This window comes from Miniopterus natalensis, chromosome 21, assembly GCF_054644295.1.
Source record: "Miniopterus natalensis isolate mMinNat1 chromosome 21, mMinNat1.hap1, whole genome shotgun sequence".
Lineage (NCBI taxonomy): Eukaryota > Metazoa > Chordata > Mammalia > Chiroptera > Miniopteridae > Miniopterus > Miniopterus natalensis.
In genome coordinates, this window is record NC_142101.1 from 3816841 (window position 1) to 3833943 (window position 17103).

Below are 17103 nucleotides of genomic sequence, written 5' to 3' on the forward strand. Positions count from 1 at the left end.
GAATATTTAAGTTAAAATAAAGAAAAAGCAGTAACATGAAACCGCTGTCATTTATTGCGTCCCTACTCATTCAGCACCTATTCCTGCTCTAGGAAGCAGGTCCCGAGACTTGCTAGCAGATGAGGGCGGAGGTGTAGAGATGTTAGACAGCCTCACAGACGGGGCCTGCTACACAGCGGGCAAAACCAACGCTGCGGCACCCACAGCCTCAGCTTTATCTTAAAACAGCATAACTGTCCCTAAAATATATGTTCTTCATCAAACCAAATGAAATTATATTTTAGTGGAAACCATACTGAATCAACTGGCAATAGGGGCACGTGTGTGTTCACCACAAACACACGCAGGGAAAAGAACACGTTTTATAACGCACTCCCAGATATTTTCTGAGCTTCGTTTCCTGTCTGTCCACGTGACAGACCCTTGTCACACCACAGACTTGATGTCTCGCTTTGTGTACACGGCACGTTTATATCCTGAGTCTGAACATTGCAGCCAGTGGGAGCAGCAGGCCCAGGGCTCCCCGTGAGCTGTGGGGTGCTCTGAGGCAGTGAGCGGACCCCTGAATATTGTGAGACGCTCCACTTACTTCTTGGGTAGCTTCATCTTCTTCACCTTCTCCTCAGCATGGTCGTCTAATATGCCCACGTGACATCCTAACGCCAACAACGTCCTGGAAAGCAAAGCCAGAGCTAAGCACAGTTCCCCCCAAGTCCCAGTGACCCAGCCCGTCAGGAGGTGGAAACAGGGTAACAGTCCACAGGGTAGCAGAGCAAAAGTCTTTCATGGTTTTTAAAGAACACCTAGTTACTGACAAATTATCTACTTTGAGTAGAGTAAGAGTAGACATTGAAAAGGCACAAAAAAGAATGTACTGAAAAGTCCCCCTCGGTTTCACCCCAGCCCCCTTTCTCCCCCTAAAAGCACCCACTGCTCCCGATTCTCCTACGTCCTGCCAGAGCGTGTGCATATCACTAGGCAGATGTGTGTGTGAGCACACGCGCGTGTGTGCATGCGGTATACACAAGAGACAGTTCTCTGCAATTTGTTATTTTGACTTTACAATATCACTTTGAAATCCTGTCCTTTCATATAAAGCTGGTTTATTTTCCAACAGCTTTGAAGGGTTGCACTAGCTGCACGTGTCCCAACGCTTTTACCCAGAGCTCTGCTTGCAGCCTTTGCTGACTACAAACAGTGCTGCCAAGAGCAGCCCTGTGCCTGTAACACACGCACTGTGCCCTCGTCTATAGGATCAATCCCTAGATGGGCCAAGATTGGAAAATGCCGATAGAGATGGTGACCATTTCAATCCCACCAGCGAAGTATGACGCTGCCTCCCCCACTTTCCAAAACAGTCATCAAGCTGGGTGACCTCTGTTAGCCAGAGGCTGAAGGAGGCGCCTCACTGCAGTTTTAATTTGCACTTTTCTTACTATACGTCCATTTCAGCTCCTATTTCATACGCTTCAGAGACACTTGTGCTTCGTCTTTGCTGTGAGAGTATTTTTTGTTCACTTCTCTATGGGATTTGTTGTCACTGCTGCACTCTAGGTGCCTTTCAAACATCTGAGGCATGAGTCGCAAATATTTTTCTCCAGTTTGCTGCTTGTCTGTTTACAATTTTAGGGGGAACAACAGAAGCTTAGGCCTGGTAGCTCCTTACTCTTAACAAAACTGACACATGAGCAGGACAACAGTGCTGTTTCCTACGTAACATAAGCCTGTATTAGGAAAAGTGACCTATCCGAACAAATCCAGTTCTGTAGGCCATGAGGACGGACAGGAACAGGAGAAATGTTATAGTCTTCCCCAAATATGTTCTGAGCTTTTCTATACTAATATTTAAAATTATTTCCCTTTCTTTACTGCATGCGACCTCTTTCTCTCATCTTTGATGCTAGTGGGAAACTTCATGAGAGCAGACGACATATACCCACAGTGGTTTTTCTCAAAGTGTTCCTCAGACAAATGGTCCCCAGGGCATCTCTGAACAAGAGGATGCTTCAGTTAAATAAGTTTGGAAATGAATGGATTCCACCCCCTCTGAGAGAGTCACAGAACCAAAAGTCCATCAGAAAAATAAAACCTTTTTAATTATTTTAACTCAGCATCTCTTGAATAAATGAGATTAGTGCTTCTCAAACTATCTGTAATGAAGGACTAGTTTTATTTTAATTTCCAGTCCATCGTGGTCTCTGATAAAACACCGCAAAATTGTTAAAGAAAATTAAACTTTCAAAATGAATAAGCCTTCATTTTGAAATGCAAACCTACATTTTATAAATTATTAGATTCAACATAAAGTTGCTCCCTTAAATTGGTATAAATATTTCTAAACACTGTTTTAACATCTTTACTTATGTTATCTCAAATCAGTAACAATCTGTGACTGGCCTGGTCCCTGGCCAGCAGCAGTTTATGGGGTCACAGACCTCACACTTTAGGAAACGCTTAGAGCATAAGGACACATAATAAGGTCCAAGTCTATTCCCATCAATGCTGATCCAATCCTCCTGCACACAAAGAACAGTCCCAGCCAGAATTAATGCCGCAGCTGAACCCTCTCAGGTGGAGGGCGTGGAAGAAGTTGGGAAACTCACTTCAGGGTCTCAAGCGACATCTGCAAATTGTAGTTGCGCTCCTGCTCTGGCAGCTTGGAGAACTCCACCAGGCACGGGTGCTGCCTCTTGTTGTCGTCTCGGACCTAAAGCAGGAAGGAAATCAGCCTGAACAGCCTCCCAGGCCAGTCCCCGTCACGCCACGGGAGTCCAGGGGAAAGCAGGATGGACGCCCAGATCCTTACCAACTCTAGTGACCATTTACTTTTAATGTGTAATAATGTTTAACTGTTTAGAGCCAAACGGGTTAGAGACTCGCTTATCAACCTGCCTGATACAAAGCCTTGGAGGTGGCCCCAGCTCTTCGTGTCACCTGCAGACATTCCTTCCCGCTGTCAGGAGTCAGTCCACCACCGTACAACATCGATTAGCATAATGCAGGGTTTTTCATACTAACACTTGAAAGTGTATATTAGGAACCAGACTAAACGAAATTCAAGATTGTAGGGATGAATTAGTGAGAAAGCTGGCCTGGATCACTGCACTAGTAATCAAATATGTACATTTTTAGAGACCTAAGTTACACAGGCCTGGCTCCAGTGGCAGCTCCTGGATGCCAGACGTGCTGTCAGGGGACACACTGCTCCTGGGAACACTCACCAGGCACTACAGATACCACTCAAAAGCATGCGAGCACGGCCAGCTTGTTAGTCTTCAGGAGTCACCAAGTTAAAGATAAGATTCATTCTTTTGTTTCTGGTGACCATTACAAATGACCGTCTGTCTCTCCATCCCCAGGGCCAGGCACTCCCACCTGTCACCTGGGCGATGTTCACCTCACCCTGAGCCTCTGCCCCCTCCAGGCTCACTGTCCCCACACCCACAGCTGAGTTCCTTCCAATGCACAGATGAAGCATGCCCCCCTCCACTTTTCAATGCTCTTTCCCCTCCACAGGATAAACCCTGTCCTGCCATAAGCCCTCTGTCTACCTGGCCAGACTTCCCACCTGTGATGCTCTGCGCATAAGCACCTTCTTTGCCTCCAGCAATGCCAAACTACTGAGAGTCATTGCAGTGCCCTAAGCTCCACAGGTCACATAGCAGGTCCTGGCCCAGAACACTCACCTGCCCCCTGACTGTGAGTCCACTGGTGACTGGTCCTTCCAGCCTCATAGCAAAGACTTACCTCCTCCTGGGAGCCTTCTCTGATTTCCCAGGAGAGACCTAAGTATTCCCTCTCCACTCTGTCAGGGCTGCCGTTAAAGGACTCAGCTTGTGACTGCATGTCCATCACTCAACTAAAGTGTAAGCTCCCAAAAGGCAAACTGTCTACAAGACGAGGTCAGGCAAACAGTAGGCATATAATAAATGTGAAAGGGACAGATGGATGCCTGACACGCCTGTCTGGTGCCTTCCATATGCTAGAGCTCTTGCTACACTCCTGTGGAGCAGGTCCCAGACTCTCAAAAACAAAACAGACACAAAATCCCAACTTACTCAGCTCACTGGGAGGCTTAAATCACTCCAAAGTAAAACACACTTGAGTACTTCTTTTAAAATATCAAACAATTTTTCGTATTAGCCTAAAAACTGGGCATACCTAAGCTTAGAGCAACAGAAGCCCCAAGGGCAGGGCTCCCACCCCTTCTCTGGAAGGAGTTTTTGGGAAGCCTGTGAGGACGCAGGGCAGTTGTCAGATGTGGAAGGAGGTGGGATCTCTCCACAGGTGAACCTGAGAGGCTCCTAACCATAGGGTCTTCCAACCTGAGCTGGGCCTGTCCAGAAGGCCTACAGGACAATGCTGCATTTACTGGCCATCTGAGTACCTGCAGCAGGACAGCAGGGACCTAGTGTTCAGCCTCAGCCAGAGGCACAGGGACCAACCAAGGCTGTTCTGATCAGCCTCAGGCCAGGGAAGGGATGGGGGACAAGGTGGGAGGGACAAGGGGACCGGGTGGGAAGGAAGCTCTGATCCTGTGTCCCTCCCAGGATCAGAGACGCAGCTACAGCAGGAGGCACGAGCTGACCTGAACTTCCCTGGAAGAAGAGACCCTAATGGGAGCTTATGCTCCCCTTGTTTTCAAAGAAAAAGCACAAGTCAAGTTCAGTGCACAAGGTGGGGGAGGAGGCCTCCTGCAGAGACCATCTTCATGGCATAAGCTCAAGAGACCTTCCCATTGCTAGGAGGCTTTCTGAAAAGGGTTTTTATTTGTTTGCAGGGAATCGTAAGTCTTCCCGACGTGCAATCTTCTCTCCCTCATTGTGAAATGTAGGGTAAACTCTGTCTGCAATTCCTCTGGCAGTTAACCGTGTACCGTTATAGTATCTCTCCTTTACTGACTTTAACTGAAGGGTAAGCCTTTCATTTAGCATGCATACATTTCCCCAATTTTTAAAAGTCCATGAATGTAGCAGAAAACTAGGCACTTAAGTATCTGCTGAGTTGACAATCGTCTAACCATTACTGACTTAATAGAAGGACCCCAGTTTCTGATCATGTCTCAGTAGGTCTTACAGAGAAACCAGTTCTAAACAGAAGCTGGAGGACCTGGACCCAGTCCTGGCCTGGCCCCTGCCAGCTCTAACTGCTGCCGGGCATCCAGCTCTGTGATAATTCTTAGCTGTGGGCACCAAACACGGCTGGGCGCTGCTGTGAAAACCTAACCTCATGCCTGCAAGTGAGAGCATGCAAGACAAGGCAGAGCTTGGACTCCACACATAAAGCCTACCAAGGAGAGTGGAGTCTCCTATACTAATGTCTCCCTGGCACTAATAATAAATGGTCTTTACTCAGCACTCAGTGCAACAAACTGACTGAATGAATGCCCTCATTTCTACATTCAGTCAGATATAAGAACATGTCACAGCCCTCGGACACACAGACAATGATGTCACAGAAATGAATGCACTGCCATGTCCTACGAAAAACAGGTCCAGATGCCCTGGGATTAAACAGGAAACTGGCTGTTTTTATTTCATCTAAATTTCATTGACACACTCCAAACTGCATTCCTTAAAATTAATCATTTGCAAACACAAGGAGTCACTCTTTCACAGCCTGTCTCCTACTTGTGAAATCAGCGGTGCCCCCTGGCTAAAGATGTGCTCACTCCATACCATGGGGACCGAGAAGTATCCTCGAGGGGAACGTGAACTGACTTTCTTTCCACGGGCAGTTTTCACTTCCAACGTCTGAGTTTCTTCTAAGAACCTTAGAAAGCAATGCCCACTGTCTGCCTGTGTTAACCTCGACTTAAAATGTAACTTCTGCTTAGAGATGGATAACTGTTCAATGGTCAAGCAACTGAGCCATCCTCCCATGAACCTGCCAATCATGGTGTTCCTTCCCACTAAGGAAAACTGCACCAAACTGACTTGTAGGAAGAAAATCAGTCCAATTCATTCCCATCACCACACAGCAAGATGAGCGAGAAAAAGCTGTGTTTTCAGAAAGTTGCACTAACCGCATCGGAAAATAAATTTAAAACTATGTACCGGGCCATACTGCCAGCCAAGTTCGATTTTATTCATAACCCAGAGCTCATGGATGTTCTCTGCGAGCTTTTCTCTTATCCTGTCCAGGTGGGGCGGCAGCACGATCTAAAATTGGAGAAAACGAAAAGCAAACACACATCAGAAAAAATACAACGAACAGCACTAACTGTCCTCACTGCAACTGGACTAAATAAAACTGTCTCACAAACCACTAAGATGTAACAAGAGGTCCTAAGCCATCTATTATAACCTAGTTATAAAAATATGATGTCATCTACACATTCTTTAGGTAAATTTTGGGATTTTTGGGGGAGGTGGCAACTTGGGTTCCAATTTATGAACCAAAGTAGGAATAAAGAGTTTGGTGGGGACAACCGCCATTAAGACAGACGCCTTCCTGGGTGGTGGGGCGCCCACCAGGGCATGTGCTATTGAAGAGAGAATCCCGCGGTCCCTACCCAGCCTGGCCCCCTCGCACACCAGATGAAGGCATTTGGCCCTGGCTCCGAGCCGGTGAGTATCTGAGGCAGCGATCTAGTTTTCTCTCACCTCTGCTATTGTTAGTGGTTTCCAAACAGAACCACAAGGGGGAAAATCTTACATATTCCGATGATAAAGAGGAAATTCAATGACTTATACAAAGGACACCAAATGATTTTCAAGGTGAGGTGCTGTGTCGCCCAAAACTAGTCCCTCAACAAGCAGAGCGGCGACTGCCCACAGCGTGTGCAGAGGGGAAGGTTCCGCAGGGAGCCACCTCCTCTCCCCAAGCAGGTCTCTCCCCAGGTCTCAGGAATCCTCACTGGGTTACCCTCACACCCAGCTGTCCTTCCAGGTCCACGTCCACCCTTCTGCAGGGGTTCACTATAAATGTTGGTGGCCCTGCAGCAACACCACGCAAACTGAATTTTAGCCGTGAACAAAGCTTGTGAGTTGTTTTACTGCGTAAAGTAAAAAGCCAGCATGGAGAGACAAAGACTATGGCTCGGATATAAACACGTGGTCCTAGAAAGCTGGGCCTCTGAGGCCTGGTGTGAATTCTGCTTCCAACTTTACATGTAATGTCTTTGATCTTCAAGAACTAAGTTAACTGAATATCCAGCCAACCCCCTGAAGTTACTTCTCCATCGCAATAGAGCAAGATTTAATTCACTGTCAGTGTCAGGATTTTTTCACATCTATAAAACAGAAAGGCAAGAGTAATGGCTAACATTTCTCAGGTACTGTGCTAACGTGTTACTTGCTAACTTCATTAAACATACTCTCAGCACCCCAGTGGCAAGATGAGTGAGTCCCTCAAGGCCCCAGGGTAGCATCTGACCCCAAGCATTTTAAGTCTAGAGCCCATGATCTCAATCTCTACCCAAGATAAAGGTCAGTTAAGTCACTTCAAAACAGTAAGACTATCTAGATGGGAGAAGTAAAACTGCCGTCTGCCCATGTGAGAAGTGCTCTCTAAAGTCGGTGTCCGCTACCTGAGGCTGGAACTAGTTCTGTCACAGGAGCAGTGCAAGCTTAGGACCACCCATGACAATGAAACAGAGTGGCACAGAAAGCGGGTAAGCTGACATGGAAAAGGTAAGCACTATCTTAGGAAACTTGTTTCAATCATGCATATAAACCATGTTACTGAATAGCTGCATCCCCACGGGCTGCAGTCCAGAGCCTGACGCCCTGTGTATCACAATGACCGCAGTGCAGAGGTGCCACTGGCTGCTCCGGGTACCTGGGTGGTGTCCACGGGGACCGGCGTGAAGGCAGCCTGCGTCAGGGGCACCGTGGGGCCCAGGAGGTCCCGGGTGTACGTCCTTTCTTGTTTGTACTCTCGGCTGTGTTCCACTTTCAACTTTTCTTTTGGCAGCACAGCTTCAAAGCAAGGAGCATAGCCCAAGGGAGGAAGGAATTTAAACTCTCCATGTCTCCCCCCAAGCAGGAAGCGCACCCTGAAAAGGACAAGTCAGGTCAGTTATAACTCTGGGTGCACAGAAGATTCCTGATCAACACAACACAAGCAGTAACTTATCAGTAAAAATTAACTTTATCAGAAGCCACATTTTTTCTAAGTACCATGGTGATGTTGGCACCTTACGGTCTAAGAGCTTCTAATCACAAAAGTGACATGACCAAGAGACAAAACCTGAGTGAAGTGTTAGTGGGACAGCAACAGTGTATCCCTCACTGGAGAAACAGCAGAAGCACAGGCTTCCTATTCCCGGGTGAGAAAACACCTGTCCCCAGAACTGGGCATTTAACGTCTCAGGTGCCCTGCAGATAATCATGCGAGAAAGAGCAGACATGGTCTGAACATCTATGCCCTTCACATCCAGGGCTGCAGGGGGTCACCGCCCAGTGTCCCATTTCCCAGTGAAATTTAGAGGGACTCAAATGACACTTCCATTTGCTGAAGAAAAAAGGCAGCCTATTTTTTATCTTCATCCAACAAAACCTTACTAAAATCTTTTCTATGTCATACTTATTTAAAGTAATTTCATCTGAGTCCCACCAAAACCCTTTTTGAAACATAGCTAAACACTACTGATTTCTTGGGCTATCAGCTTACAAAAATAAATTCAAATTTTCAACTTCTTTGTAATTCTTTTTCTAATTTGTGTTTTAGTTCCAGGCCAAGAAATAAAGTAAAATAAATTAAAAGCAAAAAGCGAGGGAAGCAAAAGCTTTAAAACATTCCAGGAGCTTATATAAAGCAATATAATTTGTATAAACACACGAAAAAGGTCATTGGCACATGGATAGCTGATCTTTCACGCTCGCTCTGTCCCCTCAATACGGTGCTTCTGTAACTAGGAATTAGTCCTCTGAGTAGAATTGCAACGAAAAGAATGACCAGAATAGGTGGAGGGTCAGTTGTGGTAAGTGGCCGCTCCTGTTACGTAGATACAGATAAGTATTAGTAGATGACTCAGGACTCCCTTGCCACAGCAGACCATTGCCTACAAAAGTTCCCTTTGCAGAACTCAAAAGAATTATCATTTAATTTCTCTATCGCTCTGGTAGTAGCAAAAAGCAAAGGGTTAGAGAAAACCACTGAGTCAGCTGATCACAGGCAGGTGCTTTACAGGTGTAAGCAGTTGAGGTTAACACTGAGGGGAGCCATCCTGATCAAAAATCGCAGATTTAGTTTCTGTAGAAATGACAGGTTTTGGAGTCTGGTGTGGAAATATGACAAAAAGATAAAGAAAGTCAATGAAACTAAATAGAAGGAAATATGGGGTATTTTTTCATACAATGTTGTTCACTTCCCTTATTAAGTAAAAAAATGAACTTAAGTGGACTTGAAATATTTCAGGACACGGGTTTGGGAGAGTTAGCGGATGGACATGTGGCCGAAGCCCCCAGCCCCCCGAGATTCCCCTCTGGGATGAATCTTGCCCCTTCCTGTAAGAACAGGCGGATGCCCTGGGGACAGAAAGCCCGGAGTGACAGAGGACAAGGAAGCAGGTGATGGCCGAGCAGTGTCCTGTGGAAGTATACGCATGAAGGGCACAGACCCAGAATGCAGACATACTCACTTTATTCCCGCAGAGAAACTGACAACGGGAAAGAAGAGGCCGTCGATGTTGAAATTCTCGAACATCCCCTGGACAGGCTGTCCGTTAATTCGGAAAGAGATGCTTGGGGCGCTCAGATCTAAACAGCAGCTGATGACGTCCTCAGTCCTCAGCAGGTGCTGGTTTGGGGAGCTGACGGTGCTGGCGATGCACCCTGTGGGGCAGGCAGGTGGGAAGCGTGTTTATCTCAGAGAATCCCGGGCAGCGACGTGCCCGTGCAGTGCGCAGCCCTGGAACAGAGCGGAGCTGGAGTGCACGTAGCATTATGTCAAATCCTTTGTCGAAGGAGGCGGCTTCTTCTCAGAAGCCATGCTCTGCCATAAAACGGCCTCTATATAATCAATAGCTAAACTTTTAAATGGCGCCAACCAAAATACACCTTTTCAGAAATTAGAGAAAAGAGTATTATTTACATATGTATATATGACTCATTTTAAAAATATACTCAGCCAGCAGAGCTGAGAGCTGGTGGCTGGAGAAACGAACTGTACACTTCTTTTTAAACAGCCCACATTTTTGAAACAACATTTAGTTTCATGTGACAATAAGCTGCTTTGTCACAATACAGGTTACAAATCACAGGCCCCTGAGGTTAAATTATCTGCCAGGAGATGAACTCAGCCTTTTTTCTCCCATCATTTCCCAGGGCCTGTGGTTCTTTTCATATGGGAAGCGAAGGCTTCAACATACCAATTAAAGTAGGTAGGAAACAAATACGTTTTTTGCAGATGATTCATGAATCAAAATGCCACTTTTAAAATATATAAGTCCCCCTTTATCTAAAATTTTGCTTTCCATGGTTTCATTTAAAACCAGTTAACCAGGGTCTGAAAATAATAAATGGAGAATTCCAGAAAGAAACAATTGTAAGTTTTAAACTGTGAGCTACTCTGAGTACCTTGATAAAATATAATATATATAGGGGTTCGGTACTATCCGCGGTTTCAGGCATCCACTGGGGCCGTGAAACACAGCCCTGGTGGATAAGTGGGGATGCCTGTACGTTGTTCATAAGCAATACAGTCCTTTGAAATGTACTGTAAGCGTAAGTTTTCTTTTTCCCCTAGTGAAAGTTTGCTCTTAACACTCTCATTCATCACTTTAGTGCTAAAGTCCTGAGTAATAAATGTACTCAGTAGAAGCTGCACCAAGTTCAGCAGGGGCAAAGGTTTCCTTCCACAATGGTGCAAGGGCAAATGGCCAGCACTCACCTGCCCAGAGGTGCAGACCATCGAATCCGTAAGAAAAGAGGTCGTCTCCAACGCCGTTCCCGCCCCACTCCTCGCCCCCACCAGGGTAGGGCGAGTACCCTTCCGTGGACGCCCAGCCCACGCGCAGGTGAGTCGCCTCCGCGGTCACGAAGGGCTCGGCGTGGTCCACCATCAGTTCGTAGTACCACTTCTTATACTGGGCAGACCCTTCACTGACGCCCAGGAAAATATTGGGTCTCATGCTTTAAAGAGAGAGAAATGCGCATGAGAAAGCCGGAACGAACTTTCCACTGTTTAAATTGACATCTCACTATTCTGAGCGTTAGTCCTGCTCTTCCAAGATATAAATACATGTTTCCTTAAGTCTTAACATCACTAAGACAATCACGAGGCAGCACACAGCAACAGCAGCCCCATAGCTACCACTCAGAGAGGGGCGTTTGCTTCCCGAAGCCCTGGCAGGGTCACTCCAGGGGCTAAAACTATTTCTTCTCAATTGCTCTCCAGCATATTTCATTTCATTAACCATGTTTAACATGAGATACTCAGTAGTAGACCTTCAGATCAGTGGAGCTGTTATTAATCCAGGACATGGAGAGGTCTTTAATTTATCTTTATTGTTGAAAGTATTAGAGATGTCCCCTATTTTCCCCCTGGAGACACCTTCCTAAGCTAAGCTGTGTCAAGGGGGGTGAGGCTGGCGCAGGCGGTGTTGTTAGTGAAGGAACAAGGTGACTGACCGGCTTTGCTGTTCTCTAGGCCTCACTGCGAACAGAGGAACAGCTAGTTAGTTGTACTTAACAGCATTTCATACAGGGACCTGTGCCCTATGTGAACACCAGGGATCAGGGGAGGTCTCAGGAAACCCCCCTCATTAACGTAGGTCTGTTCTACAGAGAGCCAGGAAGGCTGTCTTAAATCAGTCCTGTTTAAAAACACAACATAAAAATAAACACCAAATCCCCATATTTCTGCTTAGAACTGAAATGATATTTCCTGGACAGCTGCAGATAACATCTTCTTAACCATTAGCTGTATTTTTATCATCATTACTGTTATTATTCTGCATAAGGACGGCAGCCTGGCAAGCTCAGTCTCTGGACTGAGTCCTGAGGCCACGGCCAGTTCCCATGTTTTAATCTATGAAATGTGATACCAGCACCTAGAATGCAGACAGGAAGGAGCCCAGGTGAAAGGGCTCAACACAGCGGCTGGCGCCCAGGACCCAACGTTTGATACCTCAGAAGGTAGATCTACCTGCAAATGTGGTTTTATTGGTGATTTGTGGAATTTACTTTATTTGGGACACTCTAATTCAATATTTTGATTATACATGGTGAGCACTTCAAAGTCAGAACTGAAAGGCAGTGTTTTCTATTATATCTGAAGGTGGGGACAGGATTCTATCCAGCTGTTTCCTGCATGGCTGTCAGCCTGCTCCCGAGTCAGCGAAAACCCAGTGACACAACCGGACGGAAAGCTCCGGTGCACTCCCTGTGATAATGCGGATTTCGCTTGGATCATCCATTCTTGCTATATCATGATTGGTAGAAAAAATCTTATTCTATCAACTAGGGAAATAAATTTTAACAACCCTAGTAAAGACCACTACCTGCAGTCTCTGCCAGAGAGCCAGCGTGTGACTCCCCTGGCTAGGCCTCCAGTGTGGTGACACAGTGACCACCCGGAGTCTTGGCCACCTAGCCAGCATCTGGTGACACTGTACCTGAACCCACCTGCTGACGTGGTTCACCAGGCGCGTCTGCAGGAGCAAGTCCCTTCCTGGCAGAAGGTTGTCACAGATGAGATGCTGGTTGGAACGGACTGCCACCCCGTGACAGACGCAGAGAGAACACAGGACGTCCAGGACCTGGGCAGGGAAGTCGCAGTCAGCTGGCTCCAGTCCCTTTCAGACCCAAGTGCCAGCAGCATGTGGCACAGACACACACATGTCCGTGCAACATGGTACTGTGGCCACTCATTTAACTGTCCTCCAGAGAGACTGAGGACGCTGGTCCTCCCACTGACGCCGGGAATGAACACTGAGGTATTACCTGATTATCATGAAACATCAGACACACCTTTCAGAAGTTACCTTATTTTAAAACTATACTTAAATTCCCCCAGAATTCACCGCGGCAGTGCAGCGCCACGCACCTTGTGGTTCCGCCCGTGCTTGTCGAGAAGGGAAATGATGGACCTGACGTGCCCTTCTTTGATGATGTTTAGAGCTTCTGGGCTTTCCACCAGCACACAGTGCAGAACCTCAAGAATACCTGGTAGGAGAGAGAGAGAAAACACACAACTGGCTTCTCTGCACCGACCAGCATCTTCCCTTTTCTCTCTCCGTTCTTTCTGTTTGACGTACAGGGTGGGAGAAGCAGGCTTACGGCAGGGGGCGGTGAGAGCATATCCCTGCATTACTGTTTATCAACTACTGTATCATTTCCCATGTGAATGACTGTAACCCCCCTTTTGCCCTCCCTATAACTGTGTGCTCAGTGGGCCACCAGGCACTCTGACAGGGGACAGGTGGTATTGGGAGGGGAGCTGGTAACCAGAGACACTAAAATCGCAGTCTCGTGAGGAAACATCAGCCCAGCGAGGAAAAGGCAAAGCAGGGCTCAGGGCAGGAAGAGGGGAGTCCTGCGGGACTGAGCACCCAGGTGGTCAGGACATGCTCACGACCCTTTTCCGGAAAAGAAAGGATGGTACAGGGAGAGTGGGGTCTTGAAAGGAGGGCATACCTGCTGTTCTCTGTATCTACGAGTTGGATGGTATTTTGGTTATTTTTTTTAGATTCCACATATATGCGGGATGGCATCTTGACCTTGGAATCATGCTGACTACAGTTAATAATACTCTATTATATATTTGAAAGTTTCTAAGAGAGTAGATCTTAAAATTTCTCATCACGAGAGAACAAATTTGTAACCATGTGGTGACCATTTCACAACAGATACAAGTAGCAAGTCATTATGCTGCACACCTGATATGAACTATAATGTCCTGTCAACTGTATCTCAATTCTAAAAAGAAATGAGAATGGGAACATAAAGATAAAAAGGTAATTCATATAATTAAAAGATTATTTTGCTTCAATTTATGCAATTAAGTTCTTAAACCTAAAAAGAAGAAACATTTTTAGAAAGAACCATAACAAAACAGGACACAACACCTGTTTCCATTTATTCTGCATTAGTACTACAGGAGGGCAGCTAATGAGCCACACAAACAGTGGAGGAGCAGGAGGCTCGCTGCGGGCTGCGGCGAGGCCACCGCTGGTGCTGGGGCGTTCGGGCCGGCCCAGGAATCAGCTGGAAGTCTCCACAACACCAAACAGAATTAATGTGCCTGCCAGAGGCAGGAGTGTCAGGTTCACTGCCTGTGACTATCTTACTATGACACAGACTGTTTATTTATTAAATCCCTTTAAAATAAAATCCTATGCTATACGATTTAGAAAACTAACTTCTAACCCTTTCAAAATAATCATTTGACACAGTTAAAAATGGGAATTGCAGACCAACCCTCTTGTTGGTACAGAGGAGAACTTGATTTGGGGGTGAGGGGAACCTGGCTCTGGGGGGCTGCAGGACTCACTTTCTGCAAATGCAAATGAACAAGATAGAGTGGGTAAAATATCTAGCCTACCAGAAGGAAAACATTTATATCACACTGAACCTCGGAGTGTTTTCACGTCTTAAGGACGTAAACTCTAAGACTCTTATCACATACAAGGAAATAACTGGGAAACATACCAGAAGAGGCTTCCAGCCGCTCCAGTCGGCTGACCAGCCAGTCAAGGGAGCCAGAAAACTGGGCGCAGTTTTTACGATTTCCTCTAATTAGAGCGGCTGTGAAAGAAGAGGCACAATTCACATTTATGTGATTTTCTAGTTCCAAATGTGTATGCTAATAGCAGCACTAAAGTGTTGGCTCAAGAACAAAATACCTGTGCTTTAGATCTAAAACAATACAAATACACACACAATGGAGATGCTGCAAAAAGAATGCAGAGGTACGGGCAGGGAAGGCGTCCTCACTGCTCATTTGAAGGGATGATTCTGAGGCAGTAACACTCACATTGGGAGCTGAAAATGAAGAATTATGGAGAAACCAGTGTCCTGGGAGTTCCCTCACTTGGGATCTAATACTCATTGCTTTTAATTAGCCATGAGACTAAATTATTGAGTTTCTCTAGAGCTCAGTTTTCTCAGCCACATAATGAGGAAGTTAAGAGCACATTAGTTTTCCTGAAAATGTAGCAGCCAATGTGCAGACCCCTAGGAACTGCAGCGGGCGTGCAGAGACGGGGCTCACCGTGCAGGGATCGGGTGGGAGGCCCCTGGGCAATGAGTCTGAAAACCTTTCTCTTGTGTCTCTCCTTCCCTTTCGGAGGTTCACATGCAGTTCAGGGGCTCCGAGAACTCCTGCAGCCAAGCCACCTATTCTAACTTTGCTTAACCTCGTGGTCTCTGTACTCCTTGACAAAGAACCCACCTTCCGTGAAATTGCTGTGACCTTTCTGATCTCTTTCAGCCCAATCTGTATACTCAGTGGAAAACTTTCAATGTTTCAAAATCATTCAATCCTTTCCAAATAACTCTGGCAAATATTTCATGTAAATTATACTCTTACACCCATATGATCTCTCAGAAATAGTGTCAATTTCCAATGGGTGGTGAGTCTTAAAAAAATAATAATGGAAAAATAAACCCTTTTAATAAATCACGGGGCATTTAAGAGAGAAGAGCACAGTGAGCCACAGAGAAAACTTCATTAAACACTGCAAACAGAAACGGCATAGGCATGTTCCCTGGCAACTATGTAATGAAACTAGAAATTAGCAGGAAAGGCAGAAACAAATATAAAACCAAAGCACTTAAAATTTAAACTCTCTCCTAAATAATTTTTGAGTCAACAGGGAATACTGCAAACACAGGATGTCTAATAAATACTGAAAATAGGAATGCTACCTAAAACACCAGTGATGGATAGTCAAACTGTACTCAGGGAAAAATGAACTAAATGCTTCCACTGCTAAACAACAGGATGAGAAATGTTAACCAAACATTCCTTTCAAAATCCAGTTCTAGAAAGTCTCCCATCTCGAACAATTCAGTTCTCGCCCAAGTTGTGCAGGGGAAAAGATGTCTCTGTTTTCTAACAGAGCGTCAGTCCTCCACCTGACAACCCTTTCCAGCTGATACATCAGCATCACAAAAAGCATCTCTCAGGCCACACACAAAGGAGCGAGGAGGAGTCAGTTCAGCGCTAAACCTCTCCTTGTTAACATCTCAGGAAACTGCGCTGTGAATACCGTCGTGTGTTTTTGCTTTTGTTGCTGGTGAAATGGATGGTCAGCACAATTTAAAAAGTTAAGGAGACATCACGTGTGCTGATGTTGCTAAGGGTGTGAGGTGCTCAGGAAACAATGAACACAGGCAACTGAGGAGGTGGAAACATTGTTGCTGATTTGGATAAAGGAAAAGCAGTTAGCCAGGGGCAGCATTTCAGAGGCAGTGACACATGAAAAAGCCAAGATGCTGCATCCTGGCTTCTGAAAGACACCCTGGAACAAGTGCTGAAAGTCATTCATATAAGGCCAGTGGGGGGAGGGGAGGAGGCGATAAGTTTAATAAATGTTTGTTTACAGATTAAACAATACCTTACAGATGTACTGGTATAAGAAAGGTCAAAACGGAATCATTTAGGGATCTGAAACAGATTAATTCAATTTACATTATTTCTAATGGGATAAAATGGTTCAGTTTTTGAACAAATCATCTCAGGCAGCTTTAACAAACTGAGTTTGAGAACTGAGATTCCACTATATAGGAAAAAGAACATCAAGTAAATAAATAAAAAATAAAAATAAATAGCAATAAAAGTAGAAATTAATGCATTAGAAACAGAAGTGATCTATGTAAACAAGAATGGGACTGATCCATAGAGTCAAGTACGTTTAAATATATAAGCTAAATACCAGCTACTTTAATCAGAATAAAAGAGAAAATGGACAAAGTTAAAAAGAAAAATAAATTAGAAGTACAGCCGCTGTATATATCTCTGCGCTGGAATTTTTGAACACTTAGAAAAATGGTCTTCATATATTTTTTTTCACCAAAACTGATCAAAAGGAGAAAATTTAAAAATAATAATAAACCATGAATAATACTGAAAAGTATGTCAAACACTGAGCCCCTTTTTTCTATGTCTAAGAAATAGGTAATTTCTGCCCTGGCCAGAGTGGCTCAGTTGGCT

The 17103-nt window shown here is 45.4% G+C and overlaps 1 protein-coding gene across 2 annotated transcripts in view; it reads right to left on the bottom strand.

Annotated features, from left to right (window-relative positions):
* RYR2 (ryanodine receptor 2) overlaps positions 1-17103 on the bottom strand; it is a 298173-nt gene that overhangs the window by 220923 nt on the left and 60147 nt on the right. For both annotated transcript variants that reach the window (XM_087828993.1, XM_087828992.1), the window contains exons 13-21: positions 14598-14693; positions 12994-13112; positions 12573-12706; positions 10837-11078; positions 9587-9779; positions 7783-7999; positions 6057-6161; positions 2604-2707; positions 590-673 (exon numbers count right to left, since the gene is read on the bottom strand). In XM_087828993.1, coding sequence (XP_087685119.1) covers positions 590-673; positions 2604-2707; positions 6057-6161; positions 7783-7999; positions 9587-9779; positions 10837-11078; positions 12573-12706; positions 12994-13112; positions 14598-14693 — 1294 coding nt within the window. The remainder of the gene's footprint in view (positions 1-589; positions 674-2603; positions 2708-6056; positions 6162-7782; positions 8000-9586; positions 9780-10836; positions 11079-12572; positions 12707-12993; positions 13113-14597; positions 14694-17103) is intronic.